Genomic DNA, 23,102 nt, shown 5'->3' with positions numbered 1-23,102 from the left:
TCACAAAAAAAACTATGTAGTAGTTACTAAAATTTAAAAAATGTAAACTTATGTAGTTACAACATCAAAAAACTATGTAGTAGGTAGGGGAGAACGGGGTAAGTAGGCACACTTTTTACTCTATTGAGAATTGCTCATCACCTAAACATCTTTCGATAGTCATTCCTACATTACATTGAAGCTTAAAGTGTTGGCTTGAAATGTGTACTCCTCACTTTTTCTATCTTATTGTAATAAAGAAGAAATTAATCATCAAAGACACCCTAACACATTGTGACAATCAACCCCATCAAGGGGTCGGTTGTCATACACTATGGGGTTGTTTGTCACAATGTTATCTTAATGGGAATAATCTTGAAAAGAAGGAAAGAAAGTAGAACTAAATTTGAAAATGCAATTGCATTGTCATGTTGACAAATAGGCCTATATAACTTACTGTAGCCTTGGCAGCTTGTCTAGTTTGGGATGCACTGGGTTGTTTTGATTTTGTTGCCCTTTTTTCCTTTGCATGCTAGTTGCCTTTTCCTGCTCTATTCTTTCCTTCTCTGGGGTGTCAGTGAGGATACAGCTTGACAATTTATTTTGTTATTGGGTTCCTTTTCTGGCTGTAGCCTTTGGATAACTTGTGACAACCAACCCCCCAAAAAATGTGACGACCAACCCCAACTTGAATTTTTTGCTAGCATCAATGCCAACAACCATCTGACAACTAATTAGCTTGCTAACCACAATCTAAACTATAGTTTACCCTTCACACTTTGTATGGGTAACACGTGTTTTGTTATAAACCCATTCTGTAAAAGCCTAGAAGAAAAATACTGAGGAGCTAAATATTTTCAATTTGACATGAAAAACACAAACAGTCCTCTCACCTCAAATTCAGCAGTCTAACTCCAAGGAAGACTATGTAGGTGACCTCTTATCCCAATTCTGGATATTTACATACCAAAATTTCACAGACAGCGCCTTCTGGTTCCGAGATATAACGATTGTGACAACCAACCCGTGTGACAAATTACCCCGTTCTCCCCTAATGCAAAACTATATAGTAGTTACTAAAAAAAATATGCAGCAGGTAATGCATAAATATGTAGCAGTTACTAAAAAAACATATGTAGGCTAGTAGGTAATGCATAACTATGTAGTAGATCAGTGATTCTTGAGAACCAGGACAAAAGGCCGTCTTCCATATGTAACTGCTGTTATGTTTAAAACTAAAAATATTTAAAATTGTAGATGTTATTAGGTATTAAGAATAGAATGTCTGGAGCACAATTATCCCCTTAAATTTAATTGTATCATTATTATGTCAAATATATGACACTTGTTATCTTCTCACAACGTCAAAAACAGTGTGTCCTCAGAGAAAATTAAAAATGTACTTTAATGATTAATAATAGCTTTTTCCATCAAAAGCAACACTAAATAATCTCTCATATCAATAAAAACAGTTTTTCTACAACACATTCATGTTTTATAAGGATTTTAAGTGGTGGGACAACTTTACAACATTGTCAGACATTTCATTATGTAAAATGTAATAAAATCAGGCAAAATAAGGGGCAGCTTTCACTTTGAAGGACCTCTTGTCAAATTATACCTCTGCAGAGTACATTGGAGTCAGACAGGCTCTGATAAGTGTTGTAGTTTTAGAATATTTTACATTTCGAATCTTGAAAGTCATGTGTCACAACCATGATATGTCAACACCGACTTACAATTTCTGAAGAAGTTATTTGAAATTTTTTGATAATTTTATTTTCCTGAAGTAGTTCATACTAGCACCTAAAATCAACAGAAAAAACAAATGGCTACTAGATAAATTCCATTTGTTATGTTTAAGAAACGTTAAATATGTCAACACCGTTGATAGGCCAATGATAGGCCAATGATGGTAAAAAAACAAAAAAAAAAAGCTGGGAGGTTGTGTCAAAGCTTATTAGCTTAGTATTTGTTGGATACAAACATGTAATTTAATTTGCCGAAACATAGGGTTTGTATTTTTTCAACATTGCACCCTGTTTTGTCCCATTTCTCAAGAATCACTGAGATACTAAAATAAACTATATGTGGTAGGTAATGCATATGAATTAGTTACTTCCATTTTGTGTACCTTATTGTAAAGTGTTAACAACACCCCTTATAGCAGGGACATACGTTTTAACAAAGTCATTATGTTTAACATTTGGTTGTTGCCTGATGTCATCATAATGTTTTATTTTGCATGGTCTGAAGAATGCATCCATCCTTAAGGCCCTGTTCAGTTGAATTGAGGTAATTGACTCTTAAAGACCATCAAACATGTTGGCCATAAAATCTAACTGGTTGTGTTGTTTGTCTGTATAAGTGTGTTAAATGGTGTAGCCTATAAGTCATACAGTGTCCTTCAAATGGATGGGAACACTCTTAACTCAGGAATTTTAACCTCAGCCTTTCTTTCATTCATCCAACAGAATAACAGGATCCCACGTTTACAAGTACCAAATTAAAAGAGCAACAATAAGCAGAAACACAGAAATGAATCACAATAGGCTATAGCCTACATGAAAATCTATAGTCTAATCACAACGTCAGTGTGTTTGTTACTGCTAAAACATGCACAGCTCGGATGAATCATGTTCTTAATAAGCTTCCTGAAAGAACTGAGAGAGTGCTGAGATCATCATCTCTAAAAGCTGATTTCCAAAGCTCAGCAGGCATTTCCCAGTGGAAGCCAGTCAGCTGAACATGTTTGATGAGATATCCAGGAGAAAACTAAGAATAAATGAACCAGCAATCAAGCTTAGAAGACCTTTGTAACTTAACAAAACCCAACTTGTCTCTAAATCACATATGGCAACGTTCACCGCCAACATGCTGGAGCAGAGCTGACAAAATACCTATTGGACTTAAATTATGGCCAATCATTTTTTTTCATCATTTATGTTTGTTTTTGTTTTGCCTTTATTCAAGAAGACATAGGCTAGAGCGAGCAAAATAGGGAGAGTGTGTGTGTGTGTGTGTGTGTGTGTGTGTGTGTGTGTGTGTGTGTGTGTGTGTGTGTGTGTGTGTGTGTGTGAGAGAGAGAGAGAGAGGGGGGGGGGGGGTGTATTGTTTATGACAGTTAGACAGCAGGGATGTGTTATTGGTTTGGGTCAGCAGAGGTCAGCATTGCGCGGTTGGCAGACTGTTGCTGTCAAAGGGGGAGAGCTCGGGCGATGGCGTGAAAATAGGTGCTGCAGACTGTGGTGATTTATTTATACAAACCATATTTATTTGATGTTAAAGGAAGATCGTTGTAGTCAGTCGATGTTGGGTCAGGTTCACGGAGCAGGTATCCTGTGATGAGCTGCGCCGCAGTTCGGGATGCGCAGTGCGCTTTGCAGCCGCTGCTGACTTGGACCGCTGCAGTGTAAACAAGGCTGTCCGAGGCTGCAGCGCCGCGGTCTGTCTGTGGGCTAAACAGATACAGTCACAGTACCAAAATGGCAGTTGACTTCTAGTCTTTAATTAGCACCGTTTCATTTTCATTCTGAACCTTCTTTTCAGCGCGCAACGACTTCAATTTTGCAGCAGAGAAACTGGCCTTTTATAATTAAACTGTACATCAGTCAGTCTGCGCATTCTTGGCAAGAGGACTGCTTTGATAATCAGATGGATATTGCTGCTGAAAAAGTTCCATCTTCGATCCCGGAAAAATGACTGACAACCAGGAAACCCCAGATGCTGAGGACACGAGTCCGTCCGGGAGCACGACCTTGCCGCTCCGTCCGCCGTGCGATCGCCTCTCCTGCAATAAAAGCAGCGTTTGCTCACGCTCCTACTTCGTGGTAGTCATGGTGTTTTTTCACGTATACATAATTAATGTTATTGCGCTGCTCTTCTACGTGCACTACATCAGCGGGCAGGATGATGCCAACCGGAGTCAAGATGCTCCCAGTCCCAGCGGTGATCACCAGCGCCCCGTGTTGGGACGTCCGCCATCAAAGCCGGAGTTCCTGCGCGATGTTTCCCTCACAAGAATCGAGGGAATCAGGGTGAGTAATGTGATGATGCATTACTACATTTCTATCATTCACTCTGAGTCTCTCTCTCCCTCTTTTCCCCTTACACACACACAAACACACAACACACAAACAAACAAACACACACACACACACACACACACACACACACACACACACACACACACACACACACACACACACACACACACACAGAGACAGAGAGAGAAGAAGACAGTAGAAAAACAAACAAAACACGCCTCTGGTTTATCTTTCAGGTGGGACATGTCCAGAAGGTGTCACTAGTGCCAGGCAAAGTGCATGAAATGCGGACCCTCAGTCTGAAGCCTCTGCTGTTTGGTAAGGGACACATTTTTAACACTAGTCAGATTTTCAAGGCTACATGAATCGAGCGAATAAATCCTGTGGTGACTTCGACTCCCAACTCTGCTCATCAGATCCAATTAGGGGTGCAAATAAGCTAAATTGTTACCAGCAATGCTTCAACATACAGCTAGTCATTAGATGTAGGCTACTTTGCTGAAGCTGGTTATTTTGAAGTGGATACATGTCCTGTATTCAGTTGTTTGTTTTCCTCTGTTTTAGGGTTGCAAAGGGGTGGAAAGTTTTAAATTTCTGGAAACTTTCCACGGGAACTTTCGCTCGGGAATTTTGGGAATATTCAAAATTGGGAATGATAGGAATTAACTAAATGGCGGTCATTTAGGCCTAAATGATATGTTTTCATATCCAAACATACATCTAAACATGTAAACATTATGTTTTGTCATAGGCAGACAACCATGCAAACTAATACAATAACAAAAAACATTAGATTTGAACAGATGTGGGCTATTTGTAGGCAGATGTAGGCTAGTTATGATTATTTTATGAACAATCAATAATTTCACTGAACATCAAAAAGATGAATGTTGAGTAAAATATAACTCATCTGTCTGACCCAACCCATTCAATAAATTAATGCTATGCTATGTGCAATTTGCCAAGTGTACTTGACATCTGGTTGTTTTAGTCAAGATTATGCTAAAATATATTTTCCCCACCTATATTTAAAATCACTGTTTAAGCCTCTGTGGTGGTATTAACCATTCAAAATCCACCACACCTCTGTAACGTTGGTCTTGTAAAAAGCAATATATGATATCAAGTTGGGTGTCTAATATGCTTAAAAAAAATCTGATTTGAAGTTAAATGTTCATAAATATTATAAAACGTAGTTGAAAAAACTGCTTTTTACAGTCTAGAATGTTTGCCAGGACTGAAATAACATAGTTAGAAGGATTTAGTCAAATCAAATCAGTTTTATTTGTATAGCCCAAAATCACAAATACATTTGTCTCAGTGGGCTTTACATTTCATACAATATGATACAATATGACACCCTGCCCTTACACCCTTAGGGGCACTTTACACGACAACACGAAACGGTGCAAACGCGGAAAAATTCCCGCGGTTGCACTATATCATTTACAGGAAAACAGCAAACGCAGGCATGAAACCGCAGGTTTTTGAGATCACCTCCCAGGGAGGATTTTTTGGAAAACTTAACGGTTTTGGTTTCCTGTAAACACCGAAACCATTTCCCCTGATAACGCTGACGTCACGGCTCCACCCTCACACATGCGTAGTCTATAACATTTGCTGTCAAAATACCCACAAGCGAGTTATAAAGTTAGAAGACAACATGAACGGTGTCTCCACGGCACCATCACTGTGATCAGCGGAGAGTGTCGTGCAGCGCTAAAATATAGGCTAACACTCGCCAATTTAGTCCAAGCGATTACCGCAGTAAGTTATTGAGACCACCCGCCACTTTGGCTGGGGAAAGATTTGTGTTCTGCCTGTTTTTCTAGCTAAATAAACGTGTGTCACTTCTATATGCCAGGGACACGGCTCTCTCTACATTAAAAACACTATCAGCGTGCAGCGGTTAAGCTAGCGGCTACTGTTCAACAAAAGGAGCATTAAGGCTACGGCTTCAAAGTAAAAGCATTTCACTGGCTAAACCTTAATAGCATTTCACTGGACACACGTGAGTTGACTTTTATTTTGAAGTACGCCTAACAGGAAGGTATCCGCTCACGAAGCCCCTTCACTATCATAGATATAATATACATCTACGCTTCACTATCAGCAAGTCTTCTGTTTTTACGAGTTCAATGCGGTGAAATAAGAGGACAGCAAGCTTGTCTTTTACAATATTTGTAACCCCAAGCTTACACCAACCGCTTTATGAACGTTAGTGGCATTAATTTTCGGTTACAGTAAGGTTTTATGCATCAAATTGTACCGGAAGAGCTATCTACTAGGCTGTGTCACCGCTGACTATTGGCTTGGCACTGCTGCTACAGCGATTTCGGCCCGTTTCCTCTGAAGACTTGTGTACGGGTGAAGATGTCAGATAAATTGTGTCTGAACGGGTTTTTTTTTAAAACCAAAAACTGGAAAACTGTCACGTTTTCACAGTGTAAAGTGCCCCTTAGCTCGGCTGAGAAAAAACTCCCAGTAAAAACCCTTTACCGGGATTAAAAGAAATTGAAGAAATCTCAGGGAGAGTCGACAAAGTAAGGGATCCCTCTCCCAGGACGGACATACTGCAATAGATGTCATAAGTAGAGAAAATCACGAAGGAATTTGATCATTGACCAGGTGATTACATGGTAATACTAAAGTAAAGTGCGAATAGTGTGGATGCAGGAAGACTTCAGATGCTGCCAGAGGATCCACACCATCTCGTCACCACCAGGGAAAACTAAGGTTTCCAGCGCCGGGATTACATCCCACGTCTCCAGGTGGCGTCCTTAACCACTGCAACATCTTCAGCGTTGATGGTCCATTCTCAGATGTTACCAGAGGGGGGACCAGATCCACACTGTCTCGTCACGACCAGGGAAAACTGGAAGAGGACAGACAGGCAACCAATGAGCAAAGCAAAAATGAATTTAAAGATTGAACAAGCAAGCGAGTAGAAAGAGTACTATCCTGATGGACGGTGAATCAGTGCTGATGTGAGGCAATAGCAGGCGGGGAGCATCCGTTCCTAGGACAGCTGATTCCGCACAGAACTCGGAGTCAGTCGAGTAGCATGGAGAGTGCTTGGTAGACAGAGGGAGAGAACCCCCGGGGCATCGCTCAGCCAATCATGGAAGATAGACAGAGGAGAACAAATGTCAGAGAAATGGTATCAGTTATGCAATTAGCGTCGGCAGGACAATTTTTCAGTGGGAGGACAACCGGTACTCAGGCCCAGACAAACCGAGACCGAGGCAGCTCCTCAGGCTGTTAATAATAACGCTATAACAATGTTAAACAATATGAACACAATTAACATTAAATTACATTGATTTACACTCTACCGTTCCCCACCGACACACAATCGGGGCCAGCCCCCCAGACCCACAGCCTCCCCCCAGCACCCCGCCCCCAGAGAGCACGCCCCAGTGCGGCACTAGTCCCGAGGAGGACCGGGGCCATAGATAGAGAATAGACAGTATAGAATAGGGAAATAGCCAAATGCACCGCTGCCACGAGGAGCAACCATAGCCGAAACCCCCGGAGAGGCCAGAGAACCGACCCCAGACAGGGTGACCTGCCACCAACCCCGCGCCAGCAGAGAGGTGGACGAGCGCTAACCAAAGGTTAATTCAAAGAGATAAGTCTTAAGTTTAGACTTGAACACCTCGATAGACTCAGATTGTCTGATCTCTATCGGGAGTGTGTTCCATAACGAAGGAGCTCGATACGAGAAAGCCCTGCTCCCGGCAGCTTTCTTAACTCTGGGGACAGACAGGAGCTCTGCAGTCGTAGACCGTAGTGCCCGTGATGGGGCATATCGCGCAACTAGGTCAGACAAATATGAAGGTGCAAGCCCATTTAATGCCTTATAGGCAGTACTCGAGTTGTAAAAAAAAATCAGGGGGGATGGTGGATTGGATTTAACATTTAGGGACAGATCATTTGTGCTGATGACAGCGCATAGGATGGGAGACCAACGGTGTACCCTTATGATTATTGTTTAAGCACAGATAGAGATAATTGTTATATTACATTCAGTGCTTGAAATGGGGGGGTGCCAGTACTCCATTATTGACATATTAGCTTGCAAATCACTAAACCATTACAATATTCTGAATATTTCGTGAAGATGCAAAGATTCAACAGGTGTTGTGCTGATACAAATAGGCCTAATAGGTTGGCAAAGCTGGCTATCCAAGATGCGAGCGTGCGCAGCACACAAGCAGAATTTTTTTGCCCTTGCAAAATCTTTGCACTTGCTTTATGCCACAGTTACTGTAGCTTATGTAATTAATACACAACAATATTCATCAGTATAACAACCATCTGCCACCTTCTATGAAAAGCAGAAATATTATATTTTCAAATTTTCTTAGGAAATAATTATGGAAGTAAATGAGTGTCATCGGATTTTGAAAATAAAAAGCCATTGAATTTTAAGCACTGAATAATTATGCATTGAAATAACGTATCTGAATTTTTTGCTGCATTGAAATAATGTATCTGAATTTTTTGTCTCTGAATTCATCTCATTACATTTTAAACAACTAATTTTTACCTTTATTTTACAATGTTCTCAAATTCAAACTCAAATATTCAACGTTTAAAAATTCAACGTGCCAAATTCAACTGCAAAATCCCATGTATGAAATTCAGAGTAAAACTTTGGGGACCCAAGGAAGAGCAATCGATCATAGATGCTAGATCGCGTTCAAACAAAGAGAGCGAGTGGGAAGAATATAATGGCTAGCATATATATAGAAACATGTTTGTACTCACCGAAGCGCCATCGTTACTTGCGTTGCCGTTTGACATGGCTAAAACCTGATTTGCCTTCCTGCATCAGTCAGGGGTATCCAAGGCAACAAGCTAATATTCCCACTGGCTCTCTCTGTTTGAACGCGATCTAGCATCTATGATCGATTGCTCTTCCTTGGGTCCCCAAAGTTTTACTCTGAATTTCATACATGGGATTTTGCAGTTGAATTTGGCACGTTGAATTTTTTAACGTTGAATATTTGATTTTGAATTTGAGAACATTGTAAAATAAAGGTGAAAATTTGTTGTTTAAAATTTAATGAGTTAAATTCAGAGGCAAAACATTCAGATACATTATTTCAATGCGACAAAAAATTCAGATACATTATTTCAATGCTGCAAAAAATTCAGATATGTTATTTCAATGCATAAATATTCAGTGCTTAAAATTCAATGGCTTTTTATTTTCAAAATCCGATGACACTCATTTACTTCCATAAATAATATTATGATGACAGTATCTCTCAATTAAAAATCCACTTGTGCTGTCAGAAACACTGATATTAAAGAATGTTCCAGACAAAACTAGTACAATTGCAAGAGGGAAAAATCTAATTTATGTAAAATAAATAAAAAAATAAAACCTGTAGAACGCAATATGCAATCGACTTTGATCGTTCCTGTGAGAGATTTCATTTTGCTGTTTTGTTTCCAAAACGTTTTTATAAACATCACCCTTTAGTTTATTTTTTTAATTCACCCCTTGCATCAACCTGAAAACATTTACAGTAGGCAGCCTGAGCCGATAGAAGAGAAGGCTTTGGGGGAGCGCTTGCTGAGGGGAAGAGACAGTGACCCCGATGTTGCAGCAGCAGCAGCATCGTGAGAGGCGGAAGCAGCACTAGGCTTGTTTACAGGCTTAAATAAACGATACGCTAAACACAAAGTTGTGTAAGTCGGTTTGGATAAAGTAGGAAGTGAATAAGCTTTTGCGCACAGCATTTACTATCCGAAAGAACAAGTTAATGTGTGAGAAAAGTCGCCGAGTAGCCTACTAACTGCCTTTGCAAAGGAGAGACTGCGCTCTGTGGACGCGATTGACGGTTGACCACAGGAAAGCAGGTGGTGATGCAATGGGTGATTTTGGAGGTGGGCTTTCGCCGTGCCCATCCAATCAGAAGCTACGAATGGTAATGGTATATTATGTACACATTTTTTAATTGGCTGAAAAAATTTAAATACATTTCCCCTGCCCTGGCAAGCGCCGGAATCGAGTGCAGAGTGGCGTACCGGCAGCGTATGCGCCGGTGTTACTAAATGTTGAAATAGTGGTAATATTTCTCCATTCATTGATAAAATAACAGGGGGGATGGGAAGGGGGGATGGCCGATTTAGAAGGGGGATGCTTTTGCGATCTTTATTTCCAAGGGGGGATGCCATCCCCCCCCATCCCCCCTCAACTCGAGTACTGCTTATAGGTCAATAGCAGCACCTTAAAGTCGGATCTGACATGAACCGGAAGCCAGTGGATCGACGCAAGTACGGGGGTGGTGTGGTCGTATTTTCTAGTTCTGGTCAAAAGCCTCGCCGCAGCATTTTGTAGCTTTTGTAAGCTTTGAGTACTTGCCCTGGGCAACCCAGACAGTAATACGTTACAATAGTCAAGCCGAGAAGATACGAAGGCGTGTATTAATATTTCCGCATCAGCCATGGACAGACTGGATCGTATTTTTGATATGTTCCGTAAGTGAAAAAACGCAGTTTTGGTAATCTCTTTGACGTGTTGATCAAAGGACAGGTTGGAGTCGAACTTAACACCAAGATTTCTTGCTGTTAAGCTTTGAGAGATAACGCAATCGTCGGAATTAATTGTCAGTTGCTCAAGTTGATTTCTAACGTGTGCGGGACCGATTAATAACAATTAAGTTTTTTCTGAATTTAAGAGCAGAAAGTTTTGCGACATCCAGCTTTTAACAGCGGATAGGCAGGCCTCTAAATTAGCGATTTGAGTAACATCATTAACTTTGACCGGGACATAGAGCTGAGTATCGTCCGCATAGCAGTGAAAATTTACCCTGAAGCTACGAATAATTTGACCAATCGGAGAAATATACAAAGAGAAAAGCAGAGGTCCAAGAACAGACCCTTGAGGTACTCCGTATTTCACGTCAGTGAATATGGATGTACTGTTGTTGTAGGAGACGCACTGAGTTCTACCGGATAGGTATGATTTCAGCCAATCGTGGGCCGGTGACTTGACATTTTCTGCTACCCGTCAGATTTTGCTCCCTAGTGGTTCTGCGCATGCGCATTCCGAAAATAACAATCCTGCGTGAGCAGCCGTCAGATTCTGCTACCTTTTTTTGCTACCGAGTATTTTCTTCAAAACGTGTTTTTAACTGCGTAATTATGCTACACATATGTTTAAATTGTGCCTTTTGACCTGTGAGCATGTAGACACTGGCTTTGCTGCTGAATATAGAAATAAAATGATAGGCTTTTCTATGTGTTAACTTTACCAGACTCGGAGTGGAGAAAGTTTTCGCCGGTGGTGGTGGTGGTGGTGGGAGGGGGGTGTACATAGGTAGTGGTGTAAAATAACGTGATTCTGTAGCGGGAGCATTATTTGATAGAGACAATTGATCTCACATTATACCCTACTAAATCTATAATAACGTTATAAAGTAGCATAAAAATATACAGCTTTCAGTGTAGGCTACATGGGGTGAGTAGTGGTGTTGTAAGTAACGTGATTCTGTAGTGGGAGCATTATTTGATAGTTAATGGGTCTACAGATCAAATAAGCTACCAATTACGTGAGGTAGCATTTTCTGATAGGGTAGCATAATTTGATATAGGCTATTAAACACTAACAGCATCAAAATATGCTCCCCATATTCCTACAGTGTAGGCTACACTGTGTGTAGGCCTACATAGGGTGAGTAGTGGTGTAAAATAACGTGATTCTGTAGTGGATGCATCGTTTGATGAGGTAATTGTCTATACGCTACCATGACGTAGGGTAGCATTTTCTGATAGGTAGCAAAATCTGACGAGGGAGCAGAAAATGTCAGAACACCGGCCCTGTAAAGCCAAACAGGTTTTCGAGCCGATCCAGGAGTATGTCATGGTCGATGGTGTCAAACGCTGCACTGAGGTCCAACAATAGAAGCACCGAGGCCGTATTGGAGTCCATCATCAACAGAGTATCATTAACTACTTTAGTGAGCGCGGTTTCAGTCGAGTGACGTGCCCTAAAGGCAGAATGAAACGGTTCAAAAAGTTGATTACTAGTCAAGTGATCCGAGAGCTGACTATTTGAGTCAGTTCTTATACGGAACGGGCTCAAAGTTATTAAGTAAACCGATATTACGCTTACACGTAGCTATCGTGCAGTTCATTGTACCGAAGGAACTGATTTGGTTTCTAATATTGGTAATTTTACTATCAAAATAGTAAATACAATTTTGCGCAGTGTGGATTGAGCGATTTGATGATTGCGTTTTTTTTGTATGTTTGGCAACAGTGTCAAATAGACATTTTGGATTACTCTTATTCCTATTAATAAGAGAAGAGTAATAGGCCTTCTTTGCTACATTCAGAGCACGTTTGTAGATTGAGACGCTCTCTCTCCAAGGCCGGTAGGTGGACTCTTGTTTTGATTTTCAAAACAAGAGTCTTTGTTCGAATCTCCTGCAGTCCTTTTTCAGAGCTCGAGTGTGGTCAGTAAACCAGGGAGAAGCCCTCATCGTTCATCTGGTTTTTGTAGAGAGAGGTGCCACAGAATCCAGGAGGGTAGAGAGGGTTGAGTTCAGCGCAGATGTCAGACTATCGACAGATTCGGTCACCGGTGCTAAGGAGGCCAGGACCGTGGGAAGTTGATCCAGTAAGGTTGTTACAGTTGACGCACCGATATGGCGAGTGGTTACCACTGCTCCATCGTCCGCGCTCGGGCAATCCAGGGCAACCTCGAAATTTTTATTTTATTTTTTATGTTTTGTCTGCGCGCTGCGGCACGATGCGCGTGTGCATTCGGAGCGCACGTGTCAAACAGGGAAACCTTCCTTTATAGGTCCATGGCATACACTGGAGATATTTAGGACTCACTAACAGGGAGTTGAACAGGAAAAAGTGCTGAGCAAAACTTAGAAAGTTAAAGTCGCTACGTCGCCGTGGCAACCAATCTGTATCAACAGCTGAGACAGCGCAGCAGGTAGCCCTACAAGCTTTATTTTTTGGTATTTTCAATGCTACTTTATTTTTATGTTTTAAATTGAGAACTAGGCTACATGAAATATAATGGTCGGAATACGAAATTTGACTTATTTTGCACACATTTTGATAGGCTAATCATGATGTGTAGCCTAGGTTAATTCATTTATTTTAAATGAACACTTGATAAATTAAAGAAAATGTTTCATGATCCAGATTATTCCAGAAATTAATACTAGACAAGACATACCTGTCTATATTAGGTTTTTGTGTTTATTGTATTTTATTTTCATATCCATGTGTTTTTCTTCAATAGTTTATATGGCTTGTGCAGTGTTAATTTCGTAGACTAAGACTATGACGAAAAATATTCGTCAACGAACCTTTTTCACGGACGTAAACTAAATAAAAACTAAATAAAAAGGCAGATGTGATTACGAAGACTGAGACTAATTTAACTGACACTATAGTCTACGAATAGGAACTAGACGAAACTGTTAGGGCGGGACGAATGGAGAAGAGATCCAATCAGAACTACTCTTTTTGTGGGACAAGTTGGGAAGAAATCCAATCAGTGCAAAGCAGCGAATTCAACCCTGTGTCGGTGAAAATCGACGGGAGACCGCGCAGGTGTGAGCGGGTGGAGTGAGCCGCTGTGCTGAAAAACTCTGCGGTATGATGGACAAAAATTATAGTCAGGGATATCCTGCCCGTTAACGATGTCTAGGGGAACGGAGCGTTCCGCGATCTGTTTGTAGTAGGCTCTGTCTCGAGTTTGAGTACACAGAGCCATGTGAAACTGCCGCCTCCGTCCGTTAGTTTCTGTTTTTAAGTTACAATCAACTCCGACGCATGGACAGCGTTCAATTAAAACCTCTAATTGTATTATCTTAAAGGCTTTGATGCAAAAGAAGTCCGAACACACACAGCGGCAGCAGTGTTGCTTAAAAGGAAGGCGCAGTTGCTCAAATTTATCAGCACCTCAACTGCGTGCTGCTGCCCAGAGGCGGCCTTAGCGATCTCGGGGCCCGTTTCAAGACCTAGTGTGGGGCCCCCCACTTTTTTAAAATATTTTCTTTATTTTATAAATAATGCTTGTGCATGCTCCCCGCAAAAAGAAAAAAGATTGTGGAATCCAGTTGGTTCATAGACAGATCATGAGATAATGGGCCCCCGGGCACAGGCTCTTAAAGCCCCCCCTCCTCCCTATCCAGTCAGGTACACTGATTTTATGTGAGATTATTACTAATGAAATAGAATACATGTTTTGTATTACAACCATTAAATCTGTGGCTGTATTGCATATTCAAACCTTAATACCATTCAATTAAGAAAAACACTTAGTCGACGAAGTCCGCTGTAGATTTAGTCAAACTAAAATCTGCTTATATTTAGTAGACTAGACTAGACTAAGACTAAAATATTTTAGATGACTAGAATAGGACTAAGACTAAATGGTGTGATATTCAAAAGACTAAGACTAAGACTAAATCAGAATTTGCTGCCAAAATTAACACTGGGCTTGTGTCTCCAAATTATTCCAGAAAATTGTTTTAGGCAGGACATATATGACAGCTGTTTACAGAGCAAAAAAAATAAAATCAGATTTAGCTTCTGAAAGTGCTCCAGATTGATGTATTTAACTTTAAAAAGTTAAAGATTTTCTTCCGCAGGGGCATGCCCCAAGACCCCACTAGAAGGTCCGTTCTCCCCCAGCAGTCTCAAAAAACCCTGAGGGAAATGCAAAATGTACAAACGTACCGAATGTGAAGGCATAACCATATGCCCTAATTTGTAGCGGGCTGTCAAAAGAGGCTCATCCATAATACGGTTAGTTTTTATCAATTTCTACTAGAAATTTGGTACGCACGCCGCGCGCATACTCTTTATCAGCTTTTACCACCTGGCCTAAAAAAAATTCTAGGGGAAACACTGAAAATCATTGAATATCTCCTCACAATCCTCTACCCTTTTGTGTGGACTGAACAAATATAAGTTGTAGCAGTAGTAGCAATAGTAGTTGTAGTAGTAGTAGTAGTAGTAGTAGCAGTACTTGTTTATTCAGTCATTAAAAACAATAATTTAAAAACATGTCATTGTACACTCATTCAACAACTTACAGTGACTGAAAAGGCTTATAAAAATAACATCACAAAAAAAAATGTATTCAGCCGTTTTAATACACAGGCTAGGCTCTGTCAATGGGCATGTTGCATAGGTGGGCCCCTTTGTTTACATACCCGTTTACAGAGCCTATGGCTGTGTATTAACACCAGTTTTTTTTGCACACGCACACACACAGTACAGACAAGTAGCAAACACATCGTGAGGAGATACTCACTGACTTTGACAAAGTGATTTTGACAAATAGTCAGATTCGCTGACTCCACCTTTAACTACAAAGGTTCTGTGTTAATATTAATGGTCCACTAGTCTTCAGTGTGTCTATGTTAGGGCTACAACTACCTGGTATTCTGACTGTTGATTGATTGCTGATCATTTTCCCTACTAAAACTCAAAGTTTTCAGGAAGTCAAATACATGCTTTCATGTGAGACACAGTAGCTGAAGCTGGATTTAAAGGAAGTTTTGCATGCCTGCTTCATGCAATAAATGATGCAATAAAGTATTAATTGAATATCAGAGTTATATATTTTCTTGATACTTGATTAATCACCTTAACACTTCAGCTCCAGTAAACAAAACTAATACTTAATACTTTAGTACTCTTGACGCCAGGGGATTTTCATTTATGTGTGTAACTGTGTGTGTCTGCAGAGATCCCTGATTTTTTGTCAGAGGATGAGAGCCGTGTTGTGATGCAGCTAGCACAGCTAAAGGGTCTAATGGAGAGCCAGCTCATGGTGCAAGATGGCCAGGAAGAGCTGGCCAAGGAGCTCAACCTCAGCCCAGATGAGATCTTTAACCTGCTGGATATCAACCAGGATGGACAGTTGCAGCTCCATGAGGTGCGTCAGTTTGCAGGATTGTGAGCACATGTTGTAATGCACAACATTCTGCAGTTTTTTGGATTAGAGTCTGTGAACTCATCCTGTTGTAACAATCATTTTATCCAACAGATACTGACTCATTCTCGAGTGAGGGATGGAATCTGGCTCACACCAGAGAACCTGCGAGAGATCTTTGCTGGGCTCAAAGCTGACAAGGACGGTAATGGTAAGAAGTCAACTTCATTAATTATTTTAGGATTTAAATAATCTTATTAAGTGTCACAGAAATGTATCTATATTCAAATGTATTGTTGTGAAAAACATTGTTTGTGTTTATGCTTAGTAACTATTGTATATAAAATGTATTAATCCATTAGATAATATTAAACATGTTTATTTTCCACTATCTTTATATTCCACCGTATATATACAGGTGAAACTCGAAAAATTTGAATATCGTGCAAAAGTTCATTTATTTCAGTAATTCAACTTTATAGGTGAAAATAATATCTTATACAGACTCATTACATCTCATTACATACAAAGTGAGATATGTGAAGCCTTTATTTTTTATAATTGTGATTATTATGGCTTACAGTTTATAAAAACCCCAAATTCAAAATCTCAGAAAATTAGAATATTACATAAAATCAATAGAAAAAGGATTTTAAATACAGAAATGTCGGCCCTCTAGAAGGTATAATCATGCATATGTACTAAGTACTTGGTTTGGGCCCCTTTTGCATGAATTATTGCCTAATGCGTGGCATGGATGCTATCAGCCTGTGGCACTGCTGAGGTGTTATGGAAGCCCAGGTTGCTTTGATGTGGCCTTCAGCTCGTCTGTATTGTTGGGTCTGGTGTGTATCATCTTCCTCTTGACAATAGTCCATAGTTTTTCTATGGAGTTCAGGTCAGGAGAGTTGTCTGGCCATTCATGCAGAGTAATACCATGGTCAGTCAACCAGTTACCAGTGATTTATGGTACCGTGGGCAGGTGCCAAGTCTAGCTGGAAATGGAAATTGTCATCTCCATAAAGCTTGTCAACAGACAGAAGCATGAAGTGCTCTAAAATCTTCTGGTAGATGGCTGTGGTGACTTTGGACTTGATAACACAGTGGACCAACAGCAGCAGATGACATGATACCTCAAATCATCACTGATCCAAATTAAATGTTGCGTTTCATTTGGAAATCAAGGTTCCACAGTCTAGAGGAAGAGTGGAGGGGCACAAAATCCAAGGGGCTTGAAGACCACTGTCAAGTTTCAACAGTCAGTGATGATTTGAGGCACCATGTCATCTGATGGTGTTGGTCCACTGTGTTATCAAGTCCAAAGTCACCACAGCTGTCTACCAGGAGATTTTAGAGCACTTCATGCTTCTGTCTGTTGACAAGCTTTATGAAGATGCTGAATTACTTTTTCCAGCAAGACTTGACACCTGTCCACAGTGCCAAAACCACAAGTAACTGGTTGACTGACCATGGTATTACTTTGTTGATTGGCCAGACAACTCTCCTGACCTGAACCAAATAGAGAAACTATGGACTATTGTCAAGAGGAAGATGATACACACCAGACTCAACAATACAGACGAGCTGAAGGCCACTATGAAAGCAACCTGGGCTTCCATAACACCTCAGCAGTGCCACAGACTGATAGCATCCATGCCACACCGCATTTAGGCAATAATTTGTGCAAAGAGGGCCCAAACCAAGTACTTAGTACATATGCATGATTATGCTTTATATAGAGGGCCGACATTTCTGTATTTAAAATCCTTTTTTTATTGATTTTATGTAATATTCTAATTTTCTGAGATTTTGAATTTGGGGTTTTCATAAGCTGTAAGCCATAATAATCACAATTATAACAAATAAAGGCTTGAAATATTTCACTTTGAATGTAATGAGTCTATATAATATATTAGTTTCACCATTTAGGTTGAATTACTGAAATAAATTAACTTTTGCACGATATTCAAATTTTTCGAGTTTCACCATATACATACAAACACACACACACACAGTATATTGTGCCATTGTGACAATGCATCAGAAATGTATCCAGAAAGGGTTGCAGGTCTCATTTAAACACAATGCATCAAAAGGATATACAAAACACATTATATTAGAGTAGAATCCATGTTTTTTCTAAACTATGCTACTAACAGGGAACACTGGGCTCTATCATCTGTATACTGTTTATGGTTACTGTAAAGAGAGAAAGAGTATATTTTCAGTAATACAAGAACGGGATCAGAATAATATGGGCGTCCTCATATTTTGGACAGGTTGGCTGAGCCTAGAAGAGTTCAGGCTTCTGAGCAACGATGCCTTCCAGCGCTTCCTGGTGCAGCGAGGGGTGAAAAGGAGTCAGCTGGTGAGGAACAGCAGACACACTTGGCTTTACCAGGGGAAAGGAGCACACCAGGTCCTCCAAGACATCAAGGCAAGGTAGGTATCAAAGCATATCTTCTGACTGATGCACTTCTGTAGGAACTGTAACATAACCAAAGGACAATATTAGCATAAAGAAAGAAAAGTATTTTCTCCAGATTTTCCAACTTCAGGATATTTTCTGTACCTTTCTCGAATAAAGGGTGACTAGCCTCACTCAGCTCCCGCCCTCATTAGTGGACCTCAGCGAGCCGCTCCAGGTGGTTCGCTATGAAGAGGGAGGACACTACCACGCCCACCATGACAGCGGCCCTGTGTATCCCGAAACGGCCTGCACACACACGCGCCTCGCTGCCAACACCTCCACTCCTTTTGAGACTTCGTGCAGGTGAGATCACTGAGGGGCACAGCGTCGACTGAAGCGACTGACGTGGCGTTTTTCCGACAACATTGTGTGAAGGATCAGATCGGAATTCTTCTGTCCGTTGTTATTACTAAACTGTGCATTGATGCTCCCCCATTGTGACAGCTGGCATGTTAGTTTGTGTGTGACTCAACATTGTCTACTTGGAAAAAGATTGTGCTTCTGTTTGTGTGTTTGATTTGTTTGCATCATACATCTGTGTGTCAATTTATATCTGTGTTGCACACCCAGGTACATCACAGTTCTCTTCTACCTGAACTCTGTCGAGGGGGGTGGGGAGACCGCATTCCCTGTGGCAGACAACAGGACCTATGATGAAGTGGTGCGTAACTGTATGTGGGTCTGGAAATGTGTGCAGATAGCCCTGTAGAAGTATTGTATACATAATGTAAGTGTCTATCACATCTGTGACTTGTTTGTGTGTTAGTGCATGGGCCTGATGTAAAGATAACTGCGTTGCTGAGTTTGTTTGTGTGTTTTAGTCTCTTATACAGAATGACGTAGACCTTTTGGACACCAGGAGGAATTGTGACAAGAGTAACCTGAGGGTGAAGCCTAACAAAGGGACAGCTGTTTTCTGGTACAACTACCTTTCTGACGGAAGAGGTATGATTTCCATTTAGAATAACATCACATTTAGCAAATTAGCAACTACTGAATTCCTCATTCATTCGATGTTGAATTTTATTTAAAACTAAAAATGTTCGGGGGCGCCTTTAGCTCAGTTGGTAAGGCGTCCCCCTCCCGGGCCGGGCCCAGCAGCAGACCCGGGTTCGATTCCCACCCGTGGTCGTTCTCTGCATGTCACTCCCCTCTCTGCCCCATTTCACCTCTGTCTCTCTGCACTATCAAATAAAGCATAAAAATGCCCAAAAAATATCTTTAAAAAAAATAATAATAATTTCCAGTATACACTTGTGTCACATGTCCCTAATATTGAAATGCAAAGGTCCATTTTCCCTAAAATTAATTCCCTATTAATTAAAGAAATAAAAATTAAAAAGCAGCTAAATCTAAAACTGCGGTTTATTATTTATTTACAATTAATTTAGTCTTTTTCATGTTTTGATTGAAACTTTTTTTCAGGTTCAAGCCAATAACGGTGTTGTTCTTCGTAACTCTAAGATCTAGTTTATGGTCTGTTAAGTTCTTATTTATCAAATAGTGAGTTAAAACAATGGTGATTGAGCATATGACCCACTGATGAAAGCGCCTGTACTTGCTGCTTTGCCCATCAATACTATCAGACTGTCTTTCTCAAACTTCCCACACAGCAGCGGTGCGTTCCCTTCTACTCAAGACAAGGGACCGTGTGCATTCCAGTACATCTGTTAGCTTTTAATTTAGTTTTTATCTTTTATATAGAGTCTATGGTTTTTATAAGACATGATCCTAGGTCCCACATTTTCTAAATTGATGAAAAGGTTTTTCTGCACACTGTGTGTGCTGCCGTGTCTGAAGTACCCGATTTTCCGTGTACAATCGAACGCATGCATGCGTGGGCGAGTGTTCTCACTGTGCTGACTGCTGTAGCGATACAGACTCTTTGTATGTACTTCTCATAACTGCTGGGTCACAATGGCGGATCAGAACAAACATAGAAAGCATTCTACAGGTAAGAACTGCCAATCTACTGACTAGATACAGTCAATATTGTCCCGTTTCGGGGGCGATCGTGGTGCAGTCGTTAATGCGCCCCCACCATGAGGCTCAGTCCTTGCAGCGGACGCGGGTTCGAGTCCGGCACAGGTTGTTTCTGAATGTCATTCCCCTCTCTGCCCTATTTCATATCTATTATTAGATATTGTTAGCATCTTGGCTTTTTGGTATGCTCATCAGTCTATGTATGTGAAATGGGGTAACTCTATGTCTGCCCCATTCTATGTAAGTAACGGAGTTAGGCAGGGAAGCATTTTATCTCCCTTTCTTTTTAATATTTATTTGGATGATCTTTCAAAGCTGCTAAATAACTGTGGAACAGGCTGTATGATCGGGAACACCATTATCAACCACCTGATGTACGCAGATGATCTGGTGATTCTTTGTCCATACAGTGCTGGCCTCCAACAGCTGCTAAGGGTCTGCTCCCAATATGGTGCAGACTTTGATATTAAGTACAACTCCAAAAAGAGCAATATCATGATCGCTAGAAGCAGGGAGGACAATAAACTGTTGGTTCCTGATTTTCTTCTGTCCGGTGCTGTCCTTAAAGTGTGTGAGGAGGTCAAATACTTAGGGCACTTTATAACTGCTGACCTGTCTGACGACAGGGACATCCGCAGACAGTACTGTATGATGTATGCACAAGCTAATATGTTGAAGCGCAAGTTTAGTATGTGTTCATTGTCTGTGAAGACCACTCTTTTTAAAGCTTTTTGCACCCCAATGTATACTGCCCACTTGTGGCGGCGCTATAAGAAAAGCAGTATGCAGAAACTCAATGTAGCATATAATGATGGCATGAGGCTGCTGCTTCATATGCCACGTTGGAGCAGTGCAAGCCAAATGTTTGTCAGTGTTAATGTGCCCACCTGTCCTGCTGTGCTCAGGAATCTTATGTACAGATGTATGTGTAGACTATCGGAGTCATGTAACGGCATAATCACAACTCTAGTGAACCCTACAATGAGTGCGGTTAGGTTCACTTCCACATTATGGAACCATTGGCGCTTTAGCCTATATGCTAATATCTGAAAACTCTTTGTGTAGTGTGGAACTGACAGCTGGAGTCTTTTTTAGTCTTTTTTTATTGTTGTTTGTCTTTTTACTGTTTTTGTATTGTATTATGGACCGTTTTCTCTCTGTGTCTGGAATAAAATTAAAAAATAAATAAAATAAAAAATATCAATGAAGCATAAGAAATGCAACAACAAAAACATCTTGTAAGAAACTCTGGTCCAGAAGCGCCTGCAATTACATTTACTGCCACTAGAAACAACAGTGTAACTCAAATGTAGCAGTTTACAGCTTTAAGGCAATCAAAAAGAAAGCTATACTGCACAGCAAATATCATTTGTATGAAAGTGAACTTGATGTTGATTTCTAGTTCATTTTTAAATGACAAATTAAATATAATTTCTTGGGATGAACTCTGTCTGATGTTAGGGAGAATAAAAATGCTTGTGTAATCCATTCTGACCAATCAGCAGTGTGTTTAAAAAACAGAAATGATATGAAGGACACCAACATTAAACCTGTTTTGTCTCTCTGTTAATAGGTTGGGTGGGAGAGCAGGATGAATATGCTCTGCATGGAGGCTGTGTGGTCACCCATGGCACTAAGTGGGTCGCCAATAAATGGATCAACATTGATCCGGATTACCAGCGGCAGGCACGCTACCAGCAGCTGGTCGAACAGCAGCCAGAGGATGAGGATGATGAAGGTCTGACACTGAACACAGATGTACACAGTTCTGATATTCATCAAGACTTGTAGCACATAAATCAAATGTTAAAAAAAAAGAAAATCTACCAAGCCTTCCTCCGTCCTGTGCACAACTTCTTTGGCAACATCTTCCGTGGCCGGTATTTAGAGACAAGATTTATTCAGGGAATGAGGTCACAGAGGATTTATGCAACTGTAAAGAAAACTGTTAAATATTGCTCGGATATTGTTATCCTGTTATTTTGTAATTTGTGATAATTTTCCATTTTAGGAATGTTGCACTAGAAAACTCATTAAAGGAGTTGAGACAAACACACAAAAAAAACCTTAGCATGCATTAGCTTCACGGGTTTTGCCGTTGCACTGAGCAGAAATTGCACTTAAAAATTGAAATGGCCACTGTAAACATTTCAATGTCCTTCCTTGTTCTTGCTGCCATGACCAAAAAAGTCTCACACACGCTTGGTGGGATGCATGTTGCCTTGTCTTTGTTCCTTCAATGAATCATAATTTTCTTTATTGAAAGTATTTTTTGGATGTTTCATTTTATATATATTTATTCATCAATATGTCCTTTAAAATGCACTGTATCACTCTCCCATCCTTAATAAAATAAAATAAAGATCTCGAGTCTCTTCCTACTTTAAAGACAAGATGTTTAAATATCAATGTAACTCAACAATAAAATGAATGATACATACTAAAATATGTAGTACAGTCAGTGATCTATTGTTTTATTTGTTTTACGCTCTTGTTTTGTTTTGTTATAATTGTATGTTTGTGCTCCATACCATAGTATTATGGTCACAATCTCTTAAATAAATGATATTCCCCTCAGTAGATGTTAAGATTTTTCAATCCTCAATGCTGGATGTCCTGTTTGGTTAAAGTCCTTAAAGTTTTGTGCTGCTGAAAGTTTCCTGAAATTAAACCAAAAAAATACTTTTTTAGAGAG

General features: G+C 40.3%; 1 protein-coding gene across 1 annotated transcript; it reads left to right on the top strand.

The window, feature by feature from the left end:
* Positions 1–3,677: 3,677 nt before the first annotated feature.
* Positions 3,678–22,198, top strand: p4htmb (prolyl 4-hydroxylase, transmembrane b; the record flags this gene model as incomplete). Its single annotated transcript, XM_080027059.1, has 9 exons — positions 3,678–4,016; positions 4,262–4,343; positions 15,767–15,957; positions 16,069–16,165; positions 18,234–18,396; positions 18,542–18,727; positions 18,995–19,085; positions 19,246–19,369; positions 21,981–22,198. The coding sequence occupies 9 exons, from the start codon at positions 3,678–3,680 to the stop codon at positions 22,196–22,198; spliced, it is 1,491 nt and encodes a 496-aa protein (XP_079883185.1).
* Between the last annotated feature and the right edge of the window lie 904 nt (positions 22,199–23,102).

This window comes from Ammodytes marinus (assembly GCF_949987685.1).
Source record: "Ammodytes marinus genome assembly, chromosome: 4".
Classification (NCBI taxonomy): Eukaryota; Metazoa; Chordata; class Actinopteri; order Uranoscopiformes; family Ammodytidae; genus Ammodytes; species Ammodytes marinus.
This window is presented reverse-complemented; position numbering and strand designations above follow the sequence as displayed.